The following is a 27,050-nucleotide window of genomic DNA, read 5'->3' as shown; positions in this document are numbered from 1 at the left end:
AGGGTTTTAAAAGTACAGTAATCTTCCCACTGCTCCAGGCGGGAAAAATCTGGGGGGAAAGAGGGGGAGGAGGGTTATTTCCCTTGTTGTTAACCTCAGGCATCTGGTTGGGTCCCCAGGGGAAGGTTTGGGGAGACAAGGAGCAGGCACAGAGACTGAAAATTCTGGCTGGTGCAGCGCTATCAGATCTAGGCTGGTAATTAAGCTAGAGGATTATGCTAGGCACCACATTTGGATGCAAAGTTCAGAATTGGGATTTATGCTAATATAGATAAAACTGCTTTCAAAGAACAGGAGTACTGTGGCACCTTAAGCTTTCCGAAGTGAGCCTGTAGCTCACGAAAGTCTGCTGAAATATAATTGTTTAGTCCTCTAAGGTGCCAACAATACTCCTGTTTCTTTGCCAGACGACTAACATAGCTGCCTACTCTTGAAAACTTTCAAGATAGTTAAAGACCAAAGGCCAGACTGTGAAGAACTCTCAAAAAAGAATCTCACAAAACATAGGAATTGGGCAGCAACAATGGCAAATGAAAATTTAAGTGGATAAATGTAAGAAGAATGCCACATTGGGAAAATAACCCAACTATAAATACAATATGCAGGGGATTTAGCTAACTAAACACGGAAAAAGATCTTGGAGTCATCGTGGATAGTTCTATGAAGACGTCCACGCAGTGTGAATGGCAGTCAAAAAAGCAAACAGGATGTTAGGAATCATTAAAAAAGGGATAAAGAATAAGACAGAGAATATCTTATTGCCCTTATATAAATACATGGTACACCCACATCCTGAATACTGCATACAGATATGCTCTTCTTGTCTCCAAAAAGATATACTGATGTTAGAAAAGGTTCAGAGAAGGGCAACTAAAATTATTAGAGTTTTGGAACAGGTCCCATATGAGGAGAGATTAAAGACGCTAGGACTTTTCAGTTTGGAAAAGAGGAGACTAAGGGGGAATATTATAGAGGTATATAAAATGATGAGTGATGTGGAGAAAGTGGATAAGGAAAAGTTATTTACTTGTTCCCTTAATATAAGAACCAGGGACCACCAAATGAAATTAATGGGCAGCTGGTTTAAAACAAATAAAAGAAAGTTCTTCACACAGCACACAGTCAACTTGTGGAACTCCTTGCCTAAGGAGGCTGTGAAGGCTAGGACTATAACAGCATTTAAAAGAGAACTGGATAAATTCAAGGAGGTTAAGTCAATTAATGGCTATTAGCCACAATGGGTAAGGAATGGTGTCCCTAGCCTCTGTTTGTCAGGGGATGGTGATGGATGACAGGAGAGAGATCACTTGATCATTACCTGTTAGGTTCACTCCCTCTGGGGCACCTGGCATTGGCCTCTGTCAGTAGACAGGCTACTGGGCTGGATGGACCTTTTGTCTGACCCAGTACAGCCGTTCTTATGTTCTCTGTACTGGGGAAGGACTGTGCGGGGGTTAAGATCACGTGGGGCCTGCATCCAGTCCAATCCAAGGCCCCTTTCCAGAAGTGCTCCTAGGTCCCTGCCCTGCCAGGGCTACTGTCCCTCTGACACCTAGGGCCCATGACAGACTCCAGCATGCTCTGGGGCTGGCTGCTCCTCCTGGGTCCCAACTTTGTGGATCTATGGGCACCCTGCCAGCCCAGGGCCTGAATCTGTGGGTCCTGCTTTGATCCTCCCTATGCTAAAACACACCAGAAGAGTTACGTCTGAGTGTGAGCAGCAGGGAATCTAGGTCCCACTGAATGAGCATGGTTCCTGTTTCCATGGAGTGTTTGGGGTTGAGCTTGCACATTAAAGTGGGGAGTCCAGTGGGATAGTTTACTGGATTAGGTGGGGCAGGAGGGGACCATGGGGAGGAGTGTAGCCCTTGGGCCAGGCTAGACTTTCTAACCCCGCAAAATAATTCAGCAATCCCTAGAGTCTGTGCAGACTCACCCCAGGTCAGGGGAGGAGATCTGGTGGGAGTAATTGCCCAGGATGCATGACAACAGGGGTCTGCCTTGCCCCCACCCTGTGAGTTGTGTGGGGTGCCCGTGCAGGGTGATCAAGGGGGGAATAGCTGCTCAGTCACCTGCTCCCTCCCTAAGGGCACTCTGAGAAAGACCTAGCCCATTGGGGGTGGAGGGAGCTGAGCTAGGTGGGGAAGAGTCCCAGCCACCTGCCCCTCGCTGCTGCCCCCCCTCACCCCACGGGGCAGAGTTTAGAGCAGAGCTGGGCAAATTTTTTTGCTCAAGGGCCACATCTGGTTAGTAAATTGTATGGCGAGTCATGAGTGCTCACGGGATTGGAGGTTGGGGTGTGGGAGGGGGTGAGGGCTCTGGCTGGGGGTTTGGACTTAGGTGGGACTGGGAATGAGGGGTTGGCGGTGCAGGAGGGTGCTCTGGGCTGGGACCGAGGAGTTCAGAGCGTGGGAGGGGGATCAGGGCTGGGGCAGGGGGTTGGGGTGCTGAAGGGGGTCAGGGATGCAGGCTCTAGGTGGCGCTTATCTAAAGCAGCTCCCAGAACCAGCAGCATGTCCCCTCTCCAGCTCCTACATGGAGGCACATCCAGGCAGCTCTGTGTACTTCTCTGTCTGCAGGCGCCGCCCCTGCAGCCCCCATTGGCAGCAGTTCCCAGCCAATGGGATCTGTGGGGGAATGCACTTGGGACAGGGGCAGTGCATGGAGGCCCCTGGCTGCCCCTACACGTAGGAGCCAAAGATGGGACATGCTGCTGCTTCCAGGAGCCGCATGGAGTGAGGCAAGCGCCTGAACCCACTCCCCAGTGGGAACTCGAGGGCCAGATTAAAACATCTGGAGGGTTGGATGCAGCCCTCGGGCCGTAGTTTGCCCACCCCTGGTTTAGAGGCTGTTGATCTCTGAACAGCCAAAAGTGGTCCAGCAATTTTGCCAGAGCAACCTGCAGTTCCTCCTTTGGGTGCCAGAGGCTGCTGTGCCCTGGTTAGAAGAGGCAGGGCAGAGCTGTAGGGTGGGTAGGAGTCAGGAGGGGAGCAGTTTGGACAGCGGTCTGGAAGGGGGAGTGGAGGAAAGAGGGCTGGGGGCAGTAGGGTTGCCAACTTCCTATTTGCAGAAAACCAAACACCATTGCCCCACCCCTGCCCCGCCCGTCCCGAAGCCCCACCCCTTCTCACTCCATCTCCCCTCCCTCTGTCACTCGCTCTCACCCGGCCTCCTTCACTTGCTCATTTTCACCAGGCTGGGGCAGGAGGCAGGAGGCAGGGGGCAGGGGGCTGGGGTGGGAGGGGGTTCCAGCTAGGGAATGTGGGCTCTGGAGTGAGGCTGGGGATGAGGGGGTTGGGGTGCAACAAGGGGTGCAGTGTGCGGGCTCTGGGAGGGAGTTTGAGTGCAGGGGGGGCTCGGGGCTGGGAGTTGAGGCACAGGAGGGGATTTGGGGTGTGGGCTCCGGGAGGTGCTCACCCCAGGCGGCTCCCGGGAAGCGGCAACATGTCCCTTCAGCTCATAGGCGTAGTGGTGGCCCTCTCTCTGCTGGCCCTCTGCCCAGGGCACACTGAACCCGGGGATTCTTTGCTCTTTCTGTTGGCTCTTTGCCCTCCTAATTTCCACCTGGGCTGTTTCCTGCCATGATCTATGCCCTCTCTGTTACCCTTGCGTGGGCAGTTTCCATTTCTAGAGGGAGGCATTTGGTTTGGCTAAGCTACAGTTACCCACTTACTTTCCTACTGTGTAGCACTAGCCAGGCTTCCTGGGACCTCCCTGCTGGCTGCAAGGATGTTAGCGCCTCCCTTTTCACTCTAGGCCCCTTAGACAAGCTTCCTAAGTGAATGAAATGTCCCTTTCCAAAGTTCACTGTCACCAGGATAGTTTTTGAAACAATCCCTCTCCTATGTACGGTGAGCATCTTTCCCAAAGGGAAAACGGGACACTGCGCAGGGCTGGCCTGAGCCACACTCTTGAGCCCTGCCCCCGCTCTCCCCTGCACATGAGACTGGCCCTGCACAGGGCTCTCGTTGGAGCCCAGCCTGCTCCCTGCATGGGGCTGGCGTTGCTCCTTACCCAAATCCTGTCTGTCCCCCCACATGGCTGGTGTTGCTGCTTGCTGGAGTCCTGCTTCCCCTTCCCCAGTCAAAGCTAGTGTCGCCACTTACCCCCTGCATGTTTCTCTGCCCCCAACTAGGGGTGCATGCCCCATTTTTTTTTTTGGCAAAAGTGGGCATTTGTCCCATCTTCTCTTGCCCAGCTTTGCAAAAAAGTCAGGATGGCTAGAACAAGGCTTAGAAAAGGGACATTTCCCAGCCCAAACAAGATGTGTGGTCACCCTACCGCTAAGGATACTCAACTGAATTCTAATGAGATCACTGTTGCTTAATAAGTCAATCCTAGTTACTTCTTGAATCGGTTCCTTGCTGTGCCTCAGGATGACGTTGAGCGAAGCCTCTTGCGTGCACTCCAGAACCAGCTGTTCCACAATGCAGCTGGGCAAGGTGTCAAGATGTTGCTTCCCTAACCCTTCTCCTGAAGTGAACTTTGACCAGTTTATATGCGGGTTGTTGACCCCACTGTTATTGCTGCTTTCTCCAACCTTGTCTCTGATTTCTCCCAATGGGAAGCGCCCAGTATTCTTCCCTGAGTGGGAACTCTGCTTGTATGTTGGCATTCACAGGCCTTGGAAGCACTGTCCGTACCAATGCTCCTGGGGAGCTGCCTCTGCTCGGAGTTCTGATTTCACTGGGTTCACTGGGGCCCTCTCCTCACTTATAGATTTATAGATTCATAGACTCTAGGACTGGAAGGGACCTCGAGAGGTCATCGAGTCCAATTCCCTGCACTCATGGCAGGACCAAATACTGTCTAGACCATCCCTGATAGACATTTATCTAACCTACTCTTAAATATCTCCAGAGATGGAGATTCCACAACCTCCCTAGGCAATTTATTCCAGTGTTTAACTACCCTGACAGTTAGGAACTTTTTCCTAATGTCCAACCTAAATCTCCCTTGCTGCAGTTTAAGCCCATTGCTTCTTGTTCTATCATTAGAGGCTAAGGTGAACAAGTTTTCTCCCTCCTCCTGATGACACCCTTTTAGATACCTGAAAACTGCTATCATGTCCCCTCTCAGTCTTCTCTTTTCCAAACTAAATAAACCCAATTCTTTCAGCCTTCCTTCATAGGTCATGTTCTCAAGACCTTTAATCATTCTTGTTGCTCTTCTCTGGACCCTCTCCAATTTCTCCACATCTTTCTTGAAATGCGGTGCCCAGAACTGGACACAATACTCCAGTTGAGGCCTAACCAGCGCAGAGTAGAGCGGAAGAATGACTTCTCGTGTCTTGTTTACAACACACCTGTTAATGCATCCCAGAATCACGTTTGCTTTTTTTGCAACAGTATCACACTGTTGACTCATATTTAGCTTGTGGTCCACTATGACCCCTAGATCTCTTTCTGCCATACTCCTTCCTAGACAGTCTCTTCCCATTCTGTATGTGTGAAACTGATTGTTCCTTCCTAAGTGGAGCACTTTGCATTTATTTTTATTAAACTTCATCCAGTTTACCTCAGACCATTTCTCCAATTTGTCCAGATCATTTTGAATTATGACCCTGTCCTCCAAAGCAGTTGCAATCCCTCCCAGTTTGATATCATCTGCAAACTTAATAAGCGTACTTTCTATGCCAACATCTAAGTCATTGACTTCTACACCATGTCTCCCTCCCTGTACAGTTCAGAGCCAGCTGTTACAGCCCCTGCTGCTTTTTGTTCCCCCAGGGCTCAGGAGGGCTACCTGGGCTGGGAGCCTCCCCAGGGGCAAATATTCCAGGTCAACTAGTTGGGGTTCCAGCTCCTCACAATGGCAGACAGTCATTTATAGCTTTAATTTCTCACCATGGGCCTGTTTGTGTCTAATGCCTTGGCCCGAAAACCCTCTTCCTCTCCTGGACTGGAGATCTGTGATCTCAGCCTGGCCCTGCTCCACTTCTGTGGGGATTTCTGTCCCAGCCTTTGTTGGATGCAGAGATACCTTTGTATTAGTGACATCCCTGTGTGCCGTGCTGGTGTGACCTGAGTGCTCCTCAGTGTCAGCTGCCTTTCCTCCAGCTCCTGGGTGACAAAACTCCAGACCACAGTCATTTTCTGTGCCAGGAGCCTGGTTCTCTCTGGCTAAGGTGGAGTCCCTCCCTCCCATACAGGCTGTCCCTACCCCACAGCACCCCCAGTGCCTCATGCATTTAAACACCACCCCTCGTTAAACACAATGACCTGCTGCCACAGACATCTGGGTGCTGCTTGTGCACCCCGGGGTGTCACTCCAAAGGAAGCACGCTCACACCCCAATTCCTTTATTGGTTTGGTAGAAATCACAGCAGCAGCAGCAAACACTGGAGGAGGATCTCTGAGAGAAACATTGGTTGGAGCCCATGGTTTGGAAAGCAGCCACCCTGCTGGGTCCAGCTCCAGGTCTCAAAGGAAAGACCAGACCAGCCTCCTCTCCCCCTGCAGGTGCTCTCAGGGCCTCAGAATGGAGCTGGGCTGGAGTAGCCCCACTGAGTTCCCGGGGGATGGCCAGATGCCGGGGATGGGGCTGGGGAGGCATCCCTGAGATGAACAGGTGACACAGGGTTGGGAGTACTGAGGTCTGGGAGGGGCCATCCTGTCTATGTGACCTGCTGAGTGGGAGGATGGGAGCAGAGAGGGGAAATACAGGCTCAAGTCATCCCTGTGCAGCTGCAAAGCTTGGCGCAGGGACAGATGGTGGCAGCTTGGGCCTGCCCTGCTCTGACCTGCTAGGGCCAGTCCATCCCCGTCAGGGGATATCCAGCTGCCTAGAGCTTCACTACATCCTGCAGCAGCCAAGGAATAGCCAGGGGTAGGAATGCTGTTGCCTACTCCCTGCTCTGCCCCTGCCAACCCCAGCCCCCCGAGAGGCCCTGAAACACTCCTGCACTGGGGCTCCTTCTTACATAGCCAGCTCTGTATCTCTGGCCAGGCATCCCCAGGGGGCTGGGTGGCTGCCCAGAGAGCTTTTGGTCAGGAAAATTAGGGGCATTTCTCCCTAGCAGAGGGCTCTGTGTGCTAGGTGAGTGGGTTGGGGTAGTTCTCTCTCTCCCGAGCAGAGGGCTCTGTGTGCCAGGTGAGTGGGTCGGGGTAGTTCTCTCTCTCCCGAGCAGAGGGCTCTGTGTGCCAGGTGGGTGGGTCGGGGCAGTTCTCTTTCCCTCGAGCAGAGGGCTCTGTGTGCCAGGTGGGTGGGTCGGGGGAATTCTCCCTCTCCCGAGTAGAGGGCTCTGTGTGCCAAGTGGGTGGGTCGGGGCAGTTCTCCTTCCCCCGAGCAGAGGGCTCCGTGTACTGGGAGCAGGATGAAAAGATGCTGAAGGATACATTCACACCAAGAACACTGGAGACAAATTTGTAACTATGACCTCAACCCACTGCCAGGCTCCTGTGGGTGCTGAATGCCCCTGAGCATGCAGTGGAGGGGCAGGGGCATGGCCTCTCCCAAGTCCTGCTGGCAGGTGCGGGGCAGCTGCAGGCCCCGTTCAGGCCTCATCATCGCTGATGTGCATCCTGTCCTCAGCCAGGCCACTCTCGTCGATGTTCTCCAGGGAGTCGGCATGCTGCAGGGACAGCTCGGCCAGGCTGATGCTGGGCAGCGTGTTCTGCTCTGGGTACACCCAGGGCTTAAAGCCAGGCTCGTGCTTCTGCTTCCACTCCGGGTACTTCAGCCCCGCCTTGTAGATCTTCTTCATGGCCTGGAGGGGCAGAGCAGCCCCAGCCTGTCAACAAGCCCCATCACCCGTCTGCCCATCCCCTCAGGGCCCAGGGCTGGAGCCTGCCCTGCAGTCTGTTCCAGTTGGCTGGAGCTTGCCGGGCCTGGACAATGCCCTTGGGTGCTTTCCTCCTGATCCCCTCTCCAGGCTACCCTGGCATGCTGAGGGTCCCCTAAAGGGGACCCTGGGGTGGGGCGTGGAGGTGGGAGTGGGAGCCCTCCCCAGCCTGTGGCCTCACAGTCATGCTCATGTGCAGGGTATTGACTTGGTTCCAGCCCCACGCACAAGAGGCAGGATAGGTGTCCCAGGCTGTTTGCGCCATGGAAACCTCATCTCTGCTGTCATGCTGCTGGCCAGACTGGCATTGTTGTAGCCGCTAGTATTAAAGACCCAACCCCATCCCAGAGCAGGGGAACACCTCTCCCTCCCCCTGCTGCACAAACAGCCAGGAAGGAGATGGGCCAACACACTGGAGGGCGAGGAGAGGAGACCCTGAGTGCCCCATGGGAAAGGGGAAACCTCCCTGCAGCAGCCAAGGAGATAGGGATGCCCCTCCCAGCATCACCCATGGGGCACAGCATTCCCAACCCCCTTCCCAGAAACCAGGAGGGAAGGGCCTGGAGGGCTGGTGCCATGGCACCTCAAGGCTGGGTGTGGGGTGACCTGGGGGTGCCCTAGCAGGGGAAATGTTCTGCCTTGAGTTCCTGCTGTTGGTGTGTCAGGCTGGCTCAGCCCCATGCTCCAAGCATGTCCTGGCATGTAGTGCACACAGCACCACAGTCTCTGAACTTCCTCCCTGTGCCCACCCCACCTGGGCTGCTGCAGCCACTTAGAGACAACTCCGCTCCATAGGGAGGGGCAAGTCCTGGAGTGAATCAAAGCTCTGGAGGCTCTTAGCTGCAACAAGAGGCCAGAGAGCTTACACCAGCAGGCTGGGGCGGGGGCGTGTGCGCGGGATGGAATCACAGATGTGCTGTGCCCACAGTGCTGGTAGCTGCGTGAACTCACAGCCACACATAGATGGTCCGCGGCCCAGGCAGCTGCTCACCACTGACCATGTGTCGCATAGAATGCACCTTGGCAGGCACCAGAGGGCAGTGGCTTGGACACTCTGAGGTCTAATTAATCTCCGAGGCTGCAGCACAGTGTTGCTACGTTCTATGCATGGGGTGACTGGATCCACCAGGATGGGGAGGGACTTCCCAGAGCGATTCCTCATTCTCTGCTACACTGGGAGGATCTGGAGGACATACCCATGCCACTGGTATATGGTGGCTGCACAGGGCTGGCCTAGCTGAACCTTGTCTCTTCTTGCTTTGCCCAACTGTATTTTCCTGACACTGCCCTGCTCCTCCCTGGGCCCGCAGGCACCTGTGTATAAGAAGACTGTTGTCCTCTTAGTAAAACTCATAGACTTTAAGGGCAGAAGGAACCATTATGGTCATCTAGTCTGACCTCCTGCACAACGCAGGCCACAGAATCTCACCCACTCATTCCTGTAACAAACCCCTAACCTATGTCTGAGTTACTGAAGTCCTCAATTCATGGTTTAAAGACTTCAAGGTGCAGAGAATCGTCCAGCAAGTGACCTGTGCCCCACGCTGCAGAGGAAGGTGAAAAACCTCCAGGGCCTCTGCCAATCTTCCCTGAAGGAAAATTCCTTTCCAACCCCAAATATGGTGATCAGTTAAACCCTGAGCATGTGGGCAAGACTCACCAGCCAGCACCCAGGAAAGAATTCTCTGTAGTAACTCAGATCCCACCCTATCGAGTGTCCCATCATAGGCCACTGGGTATATTTACCACTAATAATCAAAGATCAATTAATTGCCAAAATTAGCCTATCCCATCATACCATCCCCTCCATAAACTCCTCAAGCTTAGTCTTGAAGCCAGCTATTTAATTTGCCCCCAACTACTCCCCTTGGAAGGCTGTTCCAGAACTTCACTCCTCTGATGGTTAGAAACCTTCATCTAATTTCAAGTCTAAACTTCCTAATGTCCAGTTTATAACTCAGTGGGTTTTTTTTTGGTTGGCTAGCTCCCAGTACTAAAAGTAAGGGGAAGGGTCAATAGGAAATCAGGACCAGGTGGGTCCTGTCCTCCAAGTGAGCAGGAGCCGCCCGGGTCACAGAGTGGGGCCAAGCTATGGAGAGAGCAGGGGCCCAAGATGAGCAGGGGAGCAGAGCTGTGCCAGATCCAGAGGGGCTAGAAAAGCAGCCCAGGAAGCAGGTCAGTGCTGAGAGCACAGCCACAGAGGCAGCCCAGAGAGCAGACCTGTGCTGGGAGGACAGCTGCAGCAACCAGAGCCAGAGGGGCCAGAGAAGCAGCCCAGGGAGCTGGAGGCAGAGCAGCAGCAGCACTGAGGCAGAGTGGAGCTGGGGCTGGAGTAGTCTGGAGCCAGGTGTGGTGAGCAGGTGGGGAGGGCCAAGGGGGACCCTGGGCAGTGGGCCTAGCACAGGGAGATGTCCCCAGCCAAGAGGCCCTGCAGGCTGGACTTGGAGGGGGATCGTAACCCCAACGGGGCAGGGGTGATGCTAGAAAGAAGGGTGTGTCTGACCTGCAGCATCTCTGCAGCACAGCCAGGGCCTGAGCAGGAGGCCTGGCCTGGGATGTGTGAGGAGCAGACTGTGAGCTGCCCTTACATTGCAACCACGGCTGGGTTGTGCTATTGCTGCTTGCTGTGTGCTCCACAATATCTGTGAGAGTAAGGGGGAGACTTTTATGGTGGGGTCGAGACACCAGGGTGGTTAGAAGAGCACAGCAGGGTGTGCTGCACATCAGAGAAGCTAAGCAGAGTACTGACTCAAGCGGAGAGGCAAAACCATTCATTCGGCCCTACGAGGCAGATTGGAAATGTTAAAGTGGGCAGAAAACAGAAGACAGTTATTCCTTCTCGGAGAGGGAAGATCCTTGATGAACACTGCTGGGTACCAGGAAATACCTATAGATGTTGAGCTCTTGTAGAGCCTACATCTGAGCCAAGCCTACCTAATGGGCTCCAGCCAGCCAATATACCAGGGGTCTGCAACCTTTCAGAAGTGGTGTGCCAAATCTTCATTTAGTCACTCTAATTTAAGGTTTCGCATGCCAATCATGCATTTTAATATTTTTAGAAGATCTCTTTCTATATGTCTATAATATATAACTAAACTATTGTTGTATGTAAAGTAAATAAGGTTTTTAAAATGTTTAAGAAGCTTCATTTAAAATTAAATTAAAATGCAGAGCTCCCCGGACTGGTGGCCAGGACCCGGGCACTGTGAGTGCCACTGAAAATCAGCTCACATGCCGCCTTCAGCACCCGTGCCATAGGTTGCCTACGCCTGCAATATACCGACTAATGCCATCAAAGGAAGAGCACCAGTGAGTCTTCTAAACTCAAGTTTGAAGGCTTTGGAGTTGCAGCCTCAAAACAGAACTGCAGAGGTACGCTGGCCTGAGGGAGTGGTTCCTCAGGTGAAGGTAACATTTGAAGAGAATGGAAATGACCTGCGGATGACAAGGAGGGAGAAGGGAGGACGAGTTACCTTTCCTCAAGAAAGATGTGGTGAGAAGTTGCCAGTTCCAGTTCAAGCGGCACACCAAGGCTGATTCCTGCACAGGTGGCTAACTTAGGGGCGCTGCCAGAGAAGCATCAAGAAGTCTTTTCTAAGGATGAGGTGACTAATTTTGATGACTGGGTCAAAGGTGTCCATGACAGGCCAAAGACAGCCAGAGGAGTTGCTCTCAGTACAACTAAAGGCACAGCCCAAAGTAGGATAAGGACTTATGATCACAAGTCCAGTGGGGCTCTCATCAGACCTGGTGACTGTGTACCAGTTCATAGCCATAGATGCCGGAAGCGTAATAAAATACAGGACAAGTGGGAGTCAAACCCCTGTTCTGTGGTCACCCACAACAATCCTGAACTGCCGGTTTACACTATCCAGCCTGAACAAGGAGGTCCTGAGAGAGTGGTATATAGGGACCAGCTAAAACATTGGACTTTTAGTCTGACCAGGGCTTGTAGGAGGCATAGAGCAGCATGTCCCTACTCCCTAGGAGACGAAACCAATGTGGCAAACCCAAACCCTGACGAAAATGGCCAGATCCCTCAAACTGACCTGGTGTTATCTGAGGACAGGGGAATAGAAAAATGAGTGTGACTAAGTGGGACTGTTCTTAATGTTTCCTCTGAATACTGTGTGGGTGCCTCAGTTTCCCCTATGCATTTCGTAAGTCTTTAGGTGGTAGGATAAAGGCCAGTGTGAATAAATCACTGACACTCTGTCTCCCTGGCAACAAATGGCCAGGGCCCTTCCCCCCTGCAAGGAAATAGCTCAAGGTGAACAAAGAGATCAGGTGACCTCCTGGCCTGGGAAAGAGACAAAGGCCAGGAGAGGAGGGGCTGGAGGGGTTTTCAGTTTGGAGCTGGCTGGGGATGAGGAGTGAGGGCAGACGGGGTTGTCTGCCTCTCTGGGTCCCAGAATCAACCTGGCTGAGGGGTCCCGTTAGCTGTACCTACAAGCTTTGTTTTAGACTGTGTTCCTGTCATCAAATAAACCTCTGTTTTACTGGCTGGCTAAGAGTCACGTCTGACTGTGAAGTGGGGGTGCAGGACCTTCTGGCTTCCCCAAGACCCTGCCTGGGCAGACTTGCTGTGAAAAGCGCACAGAGGGGCATATGCTGGATGCTCCAAGGAGAGACCCAGGAGGTGAAGCTGTGTGAGCTTCTTGCCCTGAAGACAGGCTGCTCCAAGGGAGAGGAGGCTCCCCAAAGTCCTGCCTGGCTTTGTGGGGGAGCAGTTCCAGAGCATCGCCCAGGGACTCCGTGAAAATGGGTAATGAACCATCAGTCTTAAGAAGATCCCAGAGAACCAACTGTTAAACTTGGAGATGATTGTTATTGGTTCTGTGTAGTGTTTCAAAGGATATTGTCATGTATAGTATGAAGAAGTAGACGTAGAATATTAAATATGTTAAATGTTCTTTTGATAATTGTTAATGGGTTTTTTATATGACATGATGTGGGTATATGTTGTTAATATGGGACCAGGATATACTGGTCTGAATATTGTGGCTGTGACAATATTTTAGCAAGGGGGAACGTAAGGGAACTGTTGTCCCCTCACTAAAACTCAGTGAGGGTTTTTTGGTGCGCTAGCTTCCAGTGGCAAAAGGAAGGGGAAGGGTCAATGGGAAATCAGGATCCTGAGACTGACAGTCTCCAGGGGCAATGGGGAGAGGCCAATTCTCTAGGTCAGCCTGATTGACAAGTTAGGCAGGCTAATCAGGGAGTCAGGAGGCCAGGAGGTCCCTGGGTGATGGGAATTGCCTGGGTCAGACAGAGTGGGGCTGAGCTAAGGAGAGAGCAGGGGTCTGAGCTGAGCTGGGGAGCAGATCTGTGCCAGATACAGAGAAGCAGCCCAGAGGGCAGGTCAGTGCTGGGAGAACTGCAGCAACCAGAGCCAGAGGGGCCAGGGAAGCAGCCCAAGGAGCTGGAGGCAGAGCAGCAGCAGTGCTAAGACAGAGTGGAGCTGGAGCTGGAGCAGTCTGGAGTTGGGTGCAGTGAGCAGCTAGGAAGAGTGAGGGGGGACCCAGGTTAGGGTGACTAGCTGTCCTGATTTTATAGGGACAGTCATGATTTTGAGGTCTTTTTCTTATATAGGCTCCTATTACCCTGCACCCCCTGTCCTGATTTTTCACACTTGCTGTCTGCTTACCCTACCCTGGGTAGCGGGTCCAGTGCAGGGAGACGCCTCCAGCCAAGAGACCCTACAGGCCAGACTTGAAAGGGAAACATAACCCTAACAGGGCGGGGGAAATGCTAGAAAGAAGGGTCGTGCCACCTAGAGCCTGAGAGCGTGTGGCCACCACCAGAACAAGTGTCTGACCTGCAGCATCCCTGCAGGACAGCCAGGGCCTGAGCAGGAGGCCTGGGACTTGTGAGGAGCAGACTGTGAGCTGCCCTGACATTCCAGCCATGGCTGGTTGTGATGTCCCTGTGCCATAGAGTGGGGTGATGTGTTTTCCGTTAACCTTTTCCATTTTTTCCTTATCTTTTAAATCGCTTGCTGCTTAATAAATTGTTTTTGCTTTGAACTGCAAAACAGTTCAGTGGGTCAGGGAAGCACCCAGTGCAGAGAGAGCACCTCAGAGTGGAGACACCCTAGCTCCTGCCCTAAGTGACCACAACAAGGTTGGGGGTCGAGCATCCCAGGAATCCTGGGCCCAGCCTTGTTGGGGTTACAAGGACTCTGCCAGACAGGAGAGTGGAAGGGACTCTGGGTAAAGGCAGTGGGAGCGAGGACTCAGATCCATCTGCTAGCCCATTTCACTGGGGTAGTGTATAAGCCAGGAAAGTTCCCACAATAATGGGACCATTCCCTCATGTGGTGGCTATTTGCTTGTGGAACACTGATATGAACCTGGTGTGAGTTCTGGACAATGACCAGGGCCAGGTCTATACTGTGAAGTTTTGCTGGCTTAGCTCTAGTGTAGCTCTGCTGGCAAAACTCCCTGTGTAAATATAGGCTCCGACTCCATGAGTGCTCCGGGGCTGGAGCACCCACAGGGCAAAATTATTTCTAGTGGAGCCAAGGCCTGGGTGAGCAGCCTGGGGAAAGCGGAGCCCCTGGGGGCACAACCAGGCCAGGTCAGAGGCTGCTGCGTTCACCAGGCCTTACTCTGATAACAGCCTCCAGACGTAGCTGTCACTCTACTAAAGGGGAGCGGTGCTGCTAGCCGGATGAACCCGCTAGCGCTCGCTGCTCCTGCCAGCATGCAGTAACACAGCCGCCTCCGCACCGAGCTTACCTTTGGTGCCACAAACTGGGACACTTTGTTCACCACCCATTTTGGTAACGAACCTAGAACAAACCCGAGTTACTCAGACAGCAAGTGAGGCAGCCCCAGCGTTCCTCCGGGGCTGTTTATCCCTCTCCGCCCTTGTGTCTGGCAGTCCAATGGCGTAAATACCAGAAAAGCAGCTTGGCAGCAGGTAGTGTACACTCTGTGGGGCCCAGTCCCTCCCTGGTGCCAATGCGCCCTCACGAGGGCTGTAAGCTCCTGTCCGCACTTAGTTTCTTGTTAAATCTCCTGTGCCAGCAGGGCTGGAGCACTAGTGTAGACAAGGCCAGTGCTCCCTGGGGCTCCTAGGTCTGCCTGCCGCACAGTGGGCTGGCTTGGTCTCTTCCCCCACCCCAGAAAGTCAGTAATGCTGCAGACACCACCCTAAACCCGCTTATGCATAAAACTGACAGGCGAATTTCCCCGGTGCCACCCCATGGAAACCGCCTGGCCCTTGTCTGGATCCCAACAGCAGCCTCCAGAGCCTGGGGGGCAGGACTGCGGGGCTGGCAATGCCCTGGAGATGGGCTCAGAGCGTGGATGGGCAGAGCTGTGTGGCTAGTAGTGACCTGGGGATGGGCTTGGAGCTCAAGGGGGCAGGGCTGTGGGGCCGGCAGTGCCCTGGGGATGGGCTCAGGGGGCAGGGCTGTGGAGCTTGGCAATGCCCTGGAGGTGGGCTCAGAGCTTGGGAGGGCAGAGCTGTGTGGCTAGCAGTGCCCTGGGGATGGGCTTGGAGCTCGGGCGACCGGGCTGTAGAGCTGGCAGTGCCCTAGGGATGGGTTCAAAACAAGGGGGGGGGGGGGCAGGGCTGTGGGGCTGGCAGTGCCCTAGGGTTGGGTTCAGAACTTGGGGGGCAGGGCTGTGGGGCTGGCAGTGCCCTGGAGATGAGCCCCGGGGCGGGGAGCCAGAGGCTAGTTCTGATGAGACGGCAGGGAAGAGAAAGCTGCAGCACATAGAATCATAGTATATCAGGGTTGGAAGGGACCTCAGGAGGTCATCTAGTCCAACCCCCTGCTCAAAGCAGGACCAACACCAACTAAATCAGGGGTCTCAAACACACGGCCCGTGGGCTGCTATTTCCTGCGTCCCGCCAAGTGGCCCACACCGCCTCCCGGCCTATCTCCAGGACAGGAATGGACAAACTACAGCCGCAGGATTGCCCCCCTTGAGCCCCACACCGCTTCCTGAAGTGGCTGGCATCACGTCCCTGCCGCTGAGGAGGGTGGGGAAGCAGAGGGCTCCCTCCACGTGTTGCCCTGGCTTCCAGGCTCTGCCCCCTCTCTCCCTGCAGCTCCCATTGGCTGGGAACAAGGAATCATGGCTGATGGGAGCTTCGGGGGAGGTACCTGGAGGTATAGCAAGCAGCGTGTGGAGCCCTGCGTCCCCCTCCCCCAGGGGCCACAGGGACATGGTTCCAGCTACTTCCCAGAGCAGAGCAGAGCGGGGCCAGGGGTGGCAGCATGCCCAAGCTCCGGTGTGCGCCGCTGCCACCTTGGAGCCCGAAGCCCTCCTGCACCCCGCCCCCTAACTGCCTGCCCTGAGCCCCCTGCTTGCACCTCAACCCCCTGCCCTATGCCCCTTGCTGCATCCCATACCCCTTCTGCACCCCAATCTCCTTCCCTGAGCCCCTTGCCTGCACCCCAGCCCCCTGCTGCACCTCAACTCCCTGCCATGAGCTCCCGCCACACCCCTCATGCAGCCCCTGGGGGCAGGGAGGGGGTGGAGTTGGGGTGGGGACTTCAGGAAAGGGGTTGGAATGGGGGCAGGGAAGGGGTGGGAAGAGGCAGGGCCTCATGGAAGGGGTGGAGTGGGGGCAGGGCCAGGGACAGCGAGGGGTTGTGTGTCAGTGATGCGGCCCTCAGGCCAATGAACTAGCTCTCATGTGGCCCTCGTGGTCATTTGAGTTTGAGACCCCTGAACTAAATCATCCTAGCCAGGGCTTTGTCAAGCCGGGCCTTAAAAAGCTCTATGGAAGGAGATTCCACCACCTCTCTAGGTAACCCATTCCAGTGCTTCACCACCCTCCTAGTGAAATAGTGTTTCCTAATATCCAGCCTAAACCTCCCCCACTGCAACTTGAGACCATTGCTCCTTGTTCTGTCATCTGCTACCACTGAGAACAGCCGAGCTCCATCCTCTTTGGAACCCCCCTTCAGGTAGTTGAAGGCTGCTATCAAATCCCCCCTCATTCTTCTCTTCTGCAGACTAAAAAACCCCAGTTCCCTCAGCCTCTCCTCATAAGTCATGTGCCCCAGCCCCCTGATCATTTTAGTTGCCCTCCGCTGGACTCTCTCCAGTTTGTCCACATTCCTTCTGTAGTGGGGGGATCAAAACTAGACACAATACATAACCAGCGTGCGAGCCGGGTGAAGCCAAGCACAGGGCACAGCAGCTGGCAAACACTAACCAATGGGCCAGGCCACCTAATATAGGCACAGGAGTGCAGCAGTGTCTCCGAGGGAGTCCAGTGGAGAAAAGGGATGTGGGGGCAGGGGGAGTGGGCAGCAAGCCCACCAGCCCGTGTGCACTGGACAGACAGATGGGGCTGGGTGTGTCCATCTGTCTGGCTCTCACAGAGTCTTCTGCTCTCCTACTGATGTCCCCTGAGCTGCCCTGCCCCGGCTTAGAAGGGAAGGGAAGTAAAGGGCTGGCTGCTTCCTTGGGGACAGGTCCCCCTGGGGACGGTCCATGTTCTTTCCCCACTGTTCATCACCAGCTTTGTGTTTGGGGGGTACTGGGAAATTGGCCCCATCCATTTGGGGGGTGTCTCACTCCCCAGGTGCAGCATGTCAAGCAATACTTCCTCCTGCACCGCGCTGCCTCTGCCCCCCAAGTCACCTCTGCTCTGCCAGGAGGAGCTGTAGCATTCCCCCGGCTCATGTGCCATGCTGGGTGCTCACCTTGGGGGTCCACCTGGGTGAGGTAGTAGAGGGTGCAGGCGAGGGGACCATTGGCCTTGACCAGGTAGCCCGTCTGCAGGGACACGGCCCTCACGAAGTCCTTCCGTGGTGGGTACTTCTGTAGAGACGCCACACACAGATCAGTGCCTGCTGTGCACCTGCTCACCGGGCAGCCACGCCACACAGGAGCTGTGCTCCAGCCCGCTCTGCCACAAGTTGTGCCACCTGCGGCTGGGAGGCCAGGTCCGGCACCAAGGCTTGGCCTGGCTGGGCCTTTCCCACCAGGCTGGGGAGCTCGGTAGAGGCCTGGCACCTCTGCGTGGTGCCAGGCAGCAGAAGCAGAGCTGCAGTCAGCAGGGTGGGGGCTCACCGGGTGCTTGATGCTGTAGTTGATGATCATGTAGTCATTGCCCAGGGGCAGCCAGGAGCGCAGGGTGACAAAGTCCCTGTTCTTCAGGGGACTCGGGCACTTCCCTGCAAGGGAGAGAGTCTGTTATCCCTCAAGCACCTGCAGGCACATCCCCCAATTCCTTCCCAGGAACACCCCTTGTGCAGGGCCAGGTATGGTTCCCAAATTTCTAATAACACAAAACTGAATAATCCTGCCCTGCCCCTTCTCAAAGGCCTGCCCCCCTACTCGCTCCATCCCCCCTCCCTCCGTTGCTACTCTTCCCCACTCTCACTCACTTTCACTGGGTTGGGGTTGGGGAGCAGGAGGGGGTTTGGGTTCTGGGCTCAGGGTGCAGGCTCTGGGGTAGGGCTGGGAATGAGGGGCTTGGGGTGTGTGAGAGGACTCCGGGCTGGGCCAGAGGGTTGGGGTGCAGACTTGGGGTGGGGCTGGGGATAAGGGGTTTGGGGAGCAGGAGGGGGCACCGGGCTGGGGCAGGGGGTTGGGGTAGGAGGGGGCTAAGGGTTGGGGCAGGGGATTGGGGTGTGGGAGGGGGTGTGGGGTCCTAGTGGCACTTACTGTGGCTCTGAGGAAGTAGCTTCCAGATCCCTGTGGCCTCTAAGCGCATGGGCTGCCAGGCAGCTCTGCACGCTGTCTTCGCACCCTCAGGCACCACCCCCCGCAGCTCCCATTGGTCGCGACTCCCAGCCAATGGGAGCTAAGGAGCTGGCACTTTGGCGGGGGCAGCACATGGAGCCTCCCTGGCTGCCTATGAGCCGCAGAAATCTGATGGCTGCTTCCTGGAGCAGCGTGGAGCCAGGGCAGACAGGGAGCCTGCCTTAGCCCTGCCGACTGGACTTTCAATGGCCCGGTACTGATGCCAATCAGAAGCAGCAAGGTCCCTTTTGTGCTCGAAAACCAGATGCCTGGCAACACTAGGGCTGAGGCCCTGCCTGACGTGAAGAGTGGCAGGTGAGGGGCCCAGGGGAAGGGAGGGCAGCCCCCCACTCCCCCCACTCACAGGCATAGTATCCCACATCGGCGTTGGCCGTCAGGCGCCCAATGTCATAGGTCTCGATGACGTTGGAGTCCCATTTCTTGCGGTAGTGGGTGTCGTGCAGCACATCATAGAGTGTCGCGGCCGGCACGTCCTTGCAGGCGATGCGCAGCTGCAAGGGGAGGATGGAGGGAGGGCTTTCAGTCAGCGAGGCACTGACAGGAGCCCAGCATGCCCACACAGGCCTAGGGACATGGGCAGGGTGTGCCGGGGCAAGTGTGTGAGAGGGGCACGTGTGTGACAGCAGCCGTCTGCCCATGCATGTCAGGCTTATTGGCACAAAGGAGTAGCGTGGCTCATCATGGCTAGTGTGCAGATATGTATGGGGGGTGGCCCAGCAGAGTGCATGCTAGGATAACAGCAACCTAGGGCTGGAAGGGCCCTCCAGAGGGCATCTAGTCCAGCACCCGGCACTGAGACAGGACTAACTACACATATAAAATGATGGGGTCTAAATTAGCTGTTACCACTCAAGAAAGATCTTGGAGTCATTGTGGATAGGTCTTTGAAAACATCCACTCAACGTGCAGCAGCAGTCAAAAAAGAGAACAGAATGTTGGGAATCATTAAGAAAAGGATAGATAATAAGAGAAAATATCATAATGCCTCTATATAAATCCACGGTATGCCCACATCTTGAATACAACGTGCAGATGTGGTCACCCAAACTCAAAAAAGATGTATTAGAATTGGAAAAGGTTCAAAAAAGGACAACAAAAATGATTAGGGGTATGAAATGGCTTCTGTATGAGGAGAGATTAATAAGACTGGGACTTTTCAGTTTGGAAAAGAGACGACTAAGGGGGATATGATAGAGGTCTATAAAATCATGACTGGTATGGAGAAAGTAAATAAGGAAGTGTTATTCCCAAATGAAATTAATAGGCAGCAGGTTTAAAACAAACAAAAGGAAGTATTTCTTCACACAACGCACAGTCAACTTATGGAACTCCTTGCCAGAGGATGTTGTGAAGGCCAAGAATATAATAGGGTTCCAAAAGGAATTAGATAGGTCCATCAATGGCTATTAGCCAGGATGGGCAGGGATGGTGTCCCTAGCCTCTGTTTGCCAGAAGCTGGGAACTGGTGACAGGGAATGGATGAGCTGATGATTACCTGTTCTGTTCTTTCCCTCTGGGGCACCTGGCATTGGCCACTGTGGGAAGACAGGATACTGGGCTAGGTGGACCTTTGGTCTGACCCAGTATGTCTGTTCTTATGACCATCTCTGGTGAGTGTTTGTCTAACCTGCTCTTTAAAATCTCCATTGGCAGAGTCCACAACCTCCATGGGCAATTTATTCCAGCGCTTAACTACCCTGACTGGTAGAGAATGTTTCCAAATGTCCAACCTGAACCACACAGGCTGCAATTGAAGCTGATTGCTTCTTGTCCTATCCTGGGGCTAAGGAGCAGTAGCGTAGCTAGCGGGGTTCAGTGGAAACAGCTGTTTCCCCTCAGGAAGCACAGCCAGCTTCACAGCCGGAGGAGCCATGGGGCGGCAGGCTGGCGTGGAAGCGGCACCTGCCAGCCGCCACTGCCAGCAGCACAGCCGGAGGTGCCACAAAGGGGCGGCAGACGTGGCCGGAGGAGCGAGGGGGACGGCTCCTCAGGTCAGGGCTTGGCGGCCAAGTGCTCCCTGCCTCCCCGCCCCCCCGCTAATGCGGCGGGCCGGGGCAGGTGAAAGGGCCTCTGTGCCTTTAAGGCCGCCTGGCTGGTGAGCCCCGCATGGAACGTGCCGAGCGCTGGGAGCAGGCTGGGGACAGGCGGCAGTGCAGGAGGGAAGGTGAGCGCAGGGGGTAGTCCGGTCAGGGAGCGTGGCCAGAGGAGGAGCCAAGAGAGGGCACCTTTTTTATGTTTGCTCCCTCTACACTGAAAAGCTGGCTACGCCACTGCTAAGGAGAACAACCGATCGCCCCTCCTCTAGGTAATGGATTTCTAAAGCGGGGTTTTCAAGCATCTGACTTTCCAGGAGAGCTGAGGGGACCCTCCCAGTAACCATGCTGCCGTTAACATCTCCTTGAGTCTGGGTGCCCGCCTGCCTAGCTCTGCCTCAGCTCCCAAACCCACTTGTTCAGTCACACAGAGCCAGGCTGGGGTGGATTTCGCTGGGCGTGCAGCCGGCTGGCAATGCAGTGGGCTTATGGGAGCCTGAGAGCAGGGGGAGGGGCCTGGGGAATTAATGTGTGACACCCAGGGATGCTGGCTTTGTTCCCTTGCCCCAGTCACATGACCTGGGCCAGGAATCCCAAGGGGCTGCCTCTGGCACCTGGCAGAGGCTGGAATTAAATGCATATTAAAAATGCCAAGGCAAGCCAAATGCCACAACTGAGCCAAGCCCCAGCCGAGAGGGCACTCAGGGAATCATAGAATATCAGGGTTGGAAGGGACCTCAGAAGGTCAGCTAGTCCAACCCCCTGCTCAAAGCCGGACCAATCCCCAATTAAATAATCCCAGCCAAAGCTTTGTCAAGCCTGATCTTAAAAACTTCTAAGGAAGGAGATTCCACCACCTCCATAGGTAACCCATTCCAGTGCTTCACCACACTCCAAAATTCATTCATATGTAATCCTTCTGCCCGTCTGAGTTGGCAGCAACGAGGGTCGGGTTCAGTATCTAGGGGTTCCATTTCAATAACACAATGCAAAACCAGCTTGAGCCCCCACCCAGTCACCTGGGTGCCTCTAAGGCCTGGTCTACACTACGAGTTTAGTTCGAATTTAGCAGCATTAAATCGAATTAACCCTGCACCCATCCACACAACGAAACCATTTACTTCAACATAAAGGGCTCTTAAAATCCATTTCTGTACCCTTCTCCGATGAGGGGATTAGTGCCGAAATCGACATTGCCATTTTGAATTAGGGTTAGTTAGGCCACAATTTGATGGTATTGGCCTCCGGGAGCTATCCCACAGTGCACCATTGTGACCACTCTAGACAGCAATCTGAACTCAGATGCACTGGCCAGGTAGACAGGAAAAGCCCTGTAAACTTTTGAATTTCATTTCCTATTTGCCCAGTGTGGGGAGCACAGGCGACCACGCAGAGCTCATCAGCACAGGTAACCATGCAGTCCGAGAATCGAAAAAGAGCACCAGCATGGACTGTACAGAAGTACTGGATCTGATCGCTATATGGGGAGAGGATTCCGTGCTAGCAGAACTACGTTCCAAAAGACGAAATGCCAAAAAATCTCCAAGGGCATGATGGAGAGAGGCCACAATAGGGACTCACTACAGTGCTGCGTGAAGTTAAGGAGATCAGACAAGCCTACCAGAAAAACCAAAAGAAGCAAACGGAAGGTCCAGGGCAGAGCTGCAGACATGCCGCTTCTACGCTAAGCCGCATGCAATTCTAGCGGGCTCCACCACCACGATCTCACCCCTGGATTCCGATGGATTACCCGTGGATTCCGAGGAGGGGTAATCTCAGCCATGGCTGAGATTCTGCAGACAGGGAAGATGATGAATGATGGGGAGGACGACAAGCTTGTGGAGAGCACACAGCACTCCATTCTCTCCAACAGCCAGGATCTTTTTCTCAGGCTGACTGAAGTACTCTCCCCAACCCCCAAGGCATTATCCCAGACCATGAAGCCAATGGAAGGGACCTCTGGTGAGTGTACCTTTGTGTACATATAAAACATGATTTAAAAGCAAGCTTTTTTTAATGATTAATTTGCCCTGAGGACTTGGGATGCATTCGCGGCCAGTACAGCTACTGGAAAAGTCTGTTAACGTGTTTGAGGATGGAGCGGAAATCCTCCAGGGACATCTTGGGGAGGGGCATTAGTTTGATTTCTGCAGGGATCTTCCCTGATACCAGCCACGCAGTGTGGGGAGGGATAAAGCGATCATCCCAGAGAATTGGATGTGGGGGTTAGTTTGGTTCTGCTGCTGCGCGTTAACAGGAAAACTGCAGCACTCAGCAGGCTTTGCTTGGTATGTGGGAAAGGAGGGCACTGCTTTTATGAAGGCTGCAGAGCCGAAGATAATGGCTTACCATGGCCGCATGCAAGCCGAATTCTGTTGCCCGGACTGCGTCTGTGATCTCTAAAACCAAAGCCGCAGGACACTCAATATTAAGATGCAAAATGCGACCTTGTACTTAAATCACATGTGCTATGTAATGTGAATAGTGTTGCTCACCGTGAAAGAGTATAAGCATTGTTCTGTAAAATGTATCTTTTTAATACTTCTCTCCCTTTTTTCCCTCCTCCTGCAGCTGCAAATTTTTCAAGCCTCCATCCTCTGTCCTGAAGGCTATCTCAGATAAGGCGGTGGAAAAAAGGACACGAGACGAAATGTTCTCTGAAATCATGGAATTGACCCACAGTGAAAGAGCTCATCTGAATGAGTGGAAGAACGCGGTATCAAAGAACAGGAAAGATGCCAGTGAACGTGGGGACAAGAGGGACCAATGTGAGGACAGAAGGAACCAACGTGAGGAGAGGAGAGATGCTCAAGATGAGAGGTGGCGGCAGGAAGATCAGAGGAAGCATGATGCAACGCTGGGCTGCTGCATGATCAAACTGACATGCTCCAGCATCTCGGTGGCGCTTCAGAACGACAGCAGGATCACAGAGTGTCACTGCAGTCCCCTGTATAACGCCTCCCACCTCCCCAAATTCCATGAGCCTCCTCACCCAGACGTGTAAGAACGCAGGGGAGGCTTCTGTGCACCCGCCACTCCACCCAGTGACAGCCAAGCAAAAGGCTGTCATATTTGAACTTTTGAAGTGGCCTTTTCCTTCCCTTCCTATCCTCCTCCGAAACCCGACCGGGCTACCATGTCAGTTCTCTCCCTCTTTTATATAATCAATTAATAAAGAATACATTGATTTTTAAACGATAGTGACTTTATTTCCTTAGAAAGCAAGCTGTGGTTGATCGAAGGGGGGGGTGAGTTGGTTACAGAGATGAGTCAATCATGGGGGGTTTTCGGACAAACCAGAACTTCACACCTTAGCCTGGCCAGTCATGAAACTGGTTTTTCAAAGCTTCTCTGATGCGCAGCGCTTCCTGCTGTGCTCTTCTAATCACCCTGGTGTCTGGCTGCACGTAATCAGCAGCCGGGTTGCCTCAGCCTCCCACCCCGCCATAAAGGTCTCCCCCTTACTCTCACAGAGATTGTGGAGCACACAGCAAGCAGCAATAACAATGGGTATATTGGTTTGGCTGAGGTCTGAGTGAGTCAGTAACGTACACCAGCATCCCTTTAGACATCCAAATGCATATTCTACCACCATTCTGCACTTGCTCAGCCTGTAGTTGAACAGCTACTGTCCAGGCTGCCTGTGTATGGCTTCATGAGCCATGGCATTAAGGGGTAGGCTGGGTCCCCCAGGATAACTATAGGCATTTCAACATCCCCAACTGTTATTTTCTGGTCTGGAAAGTAAATTCCTTGCTGCAGCCGTTTAAACAGAGTAGTGTTCCTGAAGACGCAAGCGTCATGAACCCTTCCCAGCCATCCCATGTTGATGTTGGTGAAACGTCCCTTGTGATCCACCAGTGCTTGCAGCACCATTGAAAAGTACCCCTTGGGGTTTATGTACTGGTTGCCCTGGTATTCCAGTGCCAAGATAGGGATATGGGTTCCATCTATCGCCCCACCACAGTTAGGGAATCCCATTGCAGCAAAGCCATCCACTATGACCTGCACATTTCCCAGAGTCACAACCTTTCATAGCAGCAGCTCAGTGATTGTTTTGGCTACTTGGATCACAGCAGCCCCCACAGTAGATTTGCCCACTCCAAATTGATTCCCGACTTACCGGTAGCTGTCTGGCGTTGCAAGTTTCCAGAGGGCTATCGCCACTCTCTTGTGAACTGTGAGGGCTGCTCTCATCTTGGTATTCTGGCGCTTCAGGTCAGGCGAAAGGAAGTCACAAAGTTCCATGAAAATGCCCTTACGCATGCGAAAGTTTCGCAGCCACAGGGAATCGTCCCACACCTGCAACACTATGCAGTCCCACCAGTCTGTGCTTGTTTCCCGGGCCCAGAATCGGTGTTCCATGGCTAGAACGTGCCCCATTAACAGCATGATCTCCAAAGCACCGGGGCCCATGGTTTCAGAGAATTCTGTGTCCATGTCCTCATCACTCTCGTCGCCACTCTGCCGTAGCCGCCACCTCCTCACCTGGTTTTGCAGGTCCTGGTTCACCAGAGACTGAGGGGGCCATTTGGGGATTGGTCCTGCTTTGAGCAGGGGGTTGGACTAGATGATCTCTTGAGGTCCCTTCCAACCCTAATAATCTATAATCTATAATACACGAGATGTTTACAATGTTCATGACTGCTGTCTTGAGCTGAGTGGGCTCCATGCTTGCTGTGGTATGGCGTCTGCACAGTTCACTCAGGAAAAAGGCACAAAATGGTTGTCTGCCGTTGCTTTCATGGAAGGAGGGGTGGGGCTGTACCCAGAACCACCAGCAACAATGTTTTTTGTCCCATCAGGCATTGGGATCTCAACCCAGAATTCCAATGGGTGGGGGAGACTGCGGGAACTATGGGATAGCTATTAGATGCTCTGGAAGTCAACGCTCTGGAAGTCGATGCTAGCCTCGGCACATGGACGCACACCACCGAATTAATGTGCTTAGTGTGGCCGCATGCAGGTGAGTTTATACAATCAGTTGCCCAAAATCAATTTCTGTAAAATCGGAATAATCCCGTAGTGTAGACATACCCTAAGAGGCAATACTTCCCCTCTTGCAAGCACAGAGTCTGAGTGTAGCAAAATCCTTTTAATAAAGGAGGGAAACAATGCGGCATTATGTTGGGGAAATACCACAAACAGGATTCATAACACAAACCATGAGCAAAAGACCCACTGTAAGTTTGGCAGTGTCCTTTCCCCCTCAGGGTCTTAAGTTCAGCAACCCAATAAATCACCCGAAAGACCAACAACCCAAACGTCTCTGTCCCTGGTCAGTGCAGCCCCAGAGTTCAAAAGTTTATCTGCAGAGTTTTACCTTCCAGCCTGGGTGGAAATGGGGAGATACAGGGGTGTTAAAGGGCAACTTACGTGGTCCAAGGCTGTCACGGAGTCCTCGGGCGATGCTCTGGAACTGCTCCCCACAAAGCCAGCAAGAAGTCTGCCGTGCTTGGGGCAGCAAAATACCTAGAGCCGCCCTGTCATAGTATTCTTTCCCAAATCTGAACCTTAGCGTCCAGAAAATGAGATACTAGCATGAATCCTCTAAGCTTAATTACCAGCTTAGATCCTGTAGTGCTGCCACCAACCAGTCAGGCTTTGGGCTGAGCCCTCGATTAGCTTTGGTCTCCCAAACCTCCTGGGACCCAAGACTCGAATCCTTGAGTATCACACAAGGGAATAACCACTTCCTTCCCCCTCTTCTTCCGTAGAGAGAGAGAAGCACAGAAAGCAGATTCCCTCCCCCGTCTTTTCCTTTCTCCACACTCCCTGGTCCTTATACAAGATAACACAAAGATAATTAGATTCTAAAAAAGTATGTACCACGATTGCGGAGGGGCCCAGCCGCTTACTGTCCCGCCGGGACCTTGGGCTAGCCTTGCTGTTCTTCCTCTTTTCCTCCTCCGTTGTTCCGTGGCACATTTCCTACGCCCTTGCACCCTGTCCCTTTCTTTCAGGCGTGCGCCCTGGCAGTAGGGCTGAGCTTTCTAGCTCCTTGAAGTGCCCGCACTGCGCTTGTCCGTCGTTGCTAGTCTTCCCCCTGGGCGCCTGACCTCCCCGTCAAAGGCCTGGGGACATGGGCTGCTCCTGCTTGGAGCCTTATCTACCCTAGGCTGCCTGATGCTTTCTACAATCTGGCCCTGATTGGTTCATAAAGCATCTTTTAATGTTACCCGGGCTGCACAGCTCCTTGGCTGGCCAGCCCACTCTCCAGAGGGTGGAGGCAATCCGTCCACTACAAGGTGCAACCAAGGATTCTGAGAATTCCCTGCTTACAGTCTCTTAGTCTATTCAATATGAGTAAATAAAGAGCGGTTATAGTTTTTCTTTGTTTTCTTTAGGTTGAAATTGCGTATTTGCTGGAATATTTTATAATGTATTTTCGCTGTAGGTGTTTATACCAATTTTTAAGATAATGGACACCTGAAAGATATTCTTCTTGATACAGTAGACCAATTTTATGTTTCTTCATTTTATTAAAGTTTCCTT

The 27,050-nt window shown here is 53.5% G+C and overlaps 1 protein-coding gene across 1 annotated transcript in view; it reads right to left on the bottom strand.

The window, feature by feature from the left end:
* Positions 1-7,495: 7,495 nt before the first annotated feature.
* The window catches only part of LOC116820889 (START domain-containing protein 10-like), a 49,522-nt gene continuing 29,967 nt past the window's right edge, over positions 7,496-27,050 (bottom strand). Inside the window, exons 2-6 of the mRNA XM_032773645.2 lie at positions 18,866-19,013; positions 17,827-17,930; positions 17,457-17,574; positions 14,524-14,576; positions 7,496-7,708 (exon numbers count right to left, since the gene is read on the bottom strand). Of these exons, the coding sequence (XP_032629536.1) occupies positions 7,496-7,708; positions 14,524-14,576; positions 17,457-17,574; positions 17,827-17,930; positions 18,866-19,013 (636 nt within the window). The remainder of the gene's footprint in view (positions 7,709-14,523; positions 14,577-17,456; positions 17,575-17,826; positions 17,931-18,865; positions 19,014-27,050) is intronic.

This window comes from Chelonoidis abingdonii, chromosome 7 (assembly GCF_003597395.2).
Source record: "Chelonoidis abingdonii isolate Lonesome George chromosome 7, CheloAbing_2.0, whole genome shotgun sequence".
Taxonomy (NCBI): Eukaryota; Metazoa; Chordata; order Testudines; family Testudinidae; genus Chelonoidis; species Chelonoidis abingdonii.
Note: the sequence above shows the minus strand (reverse complement) of the source record. Positions and strands in the feature narration are given on the sequence as shown.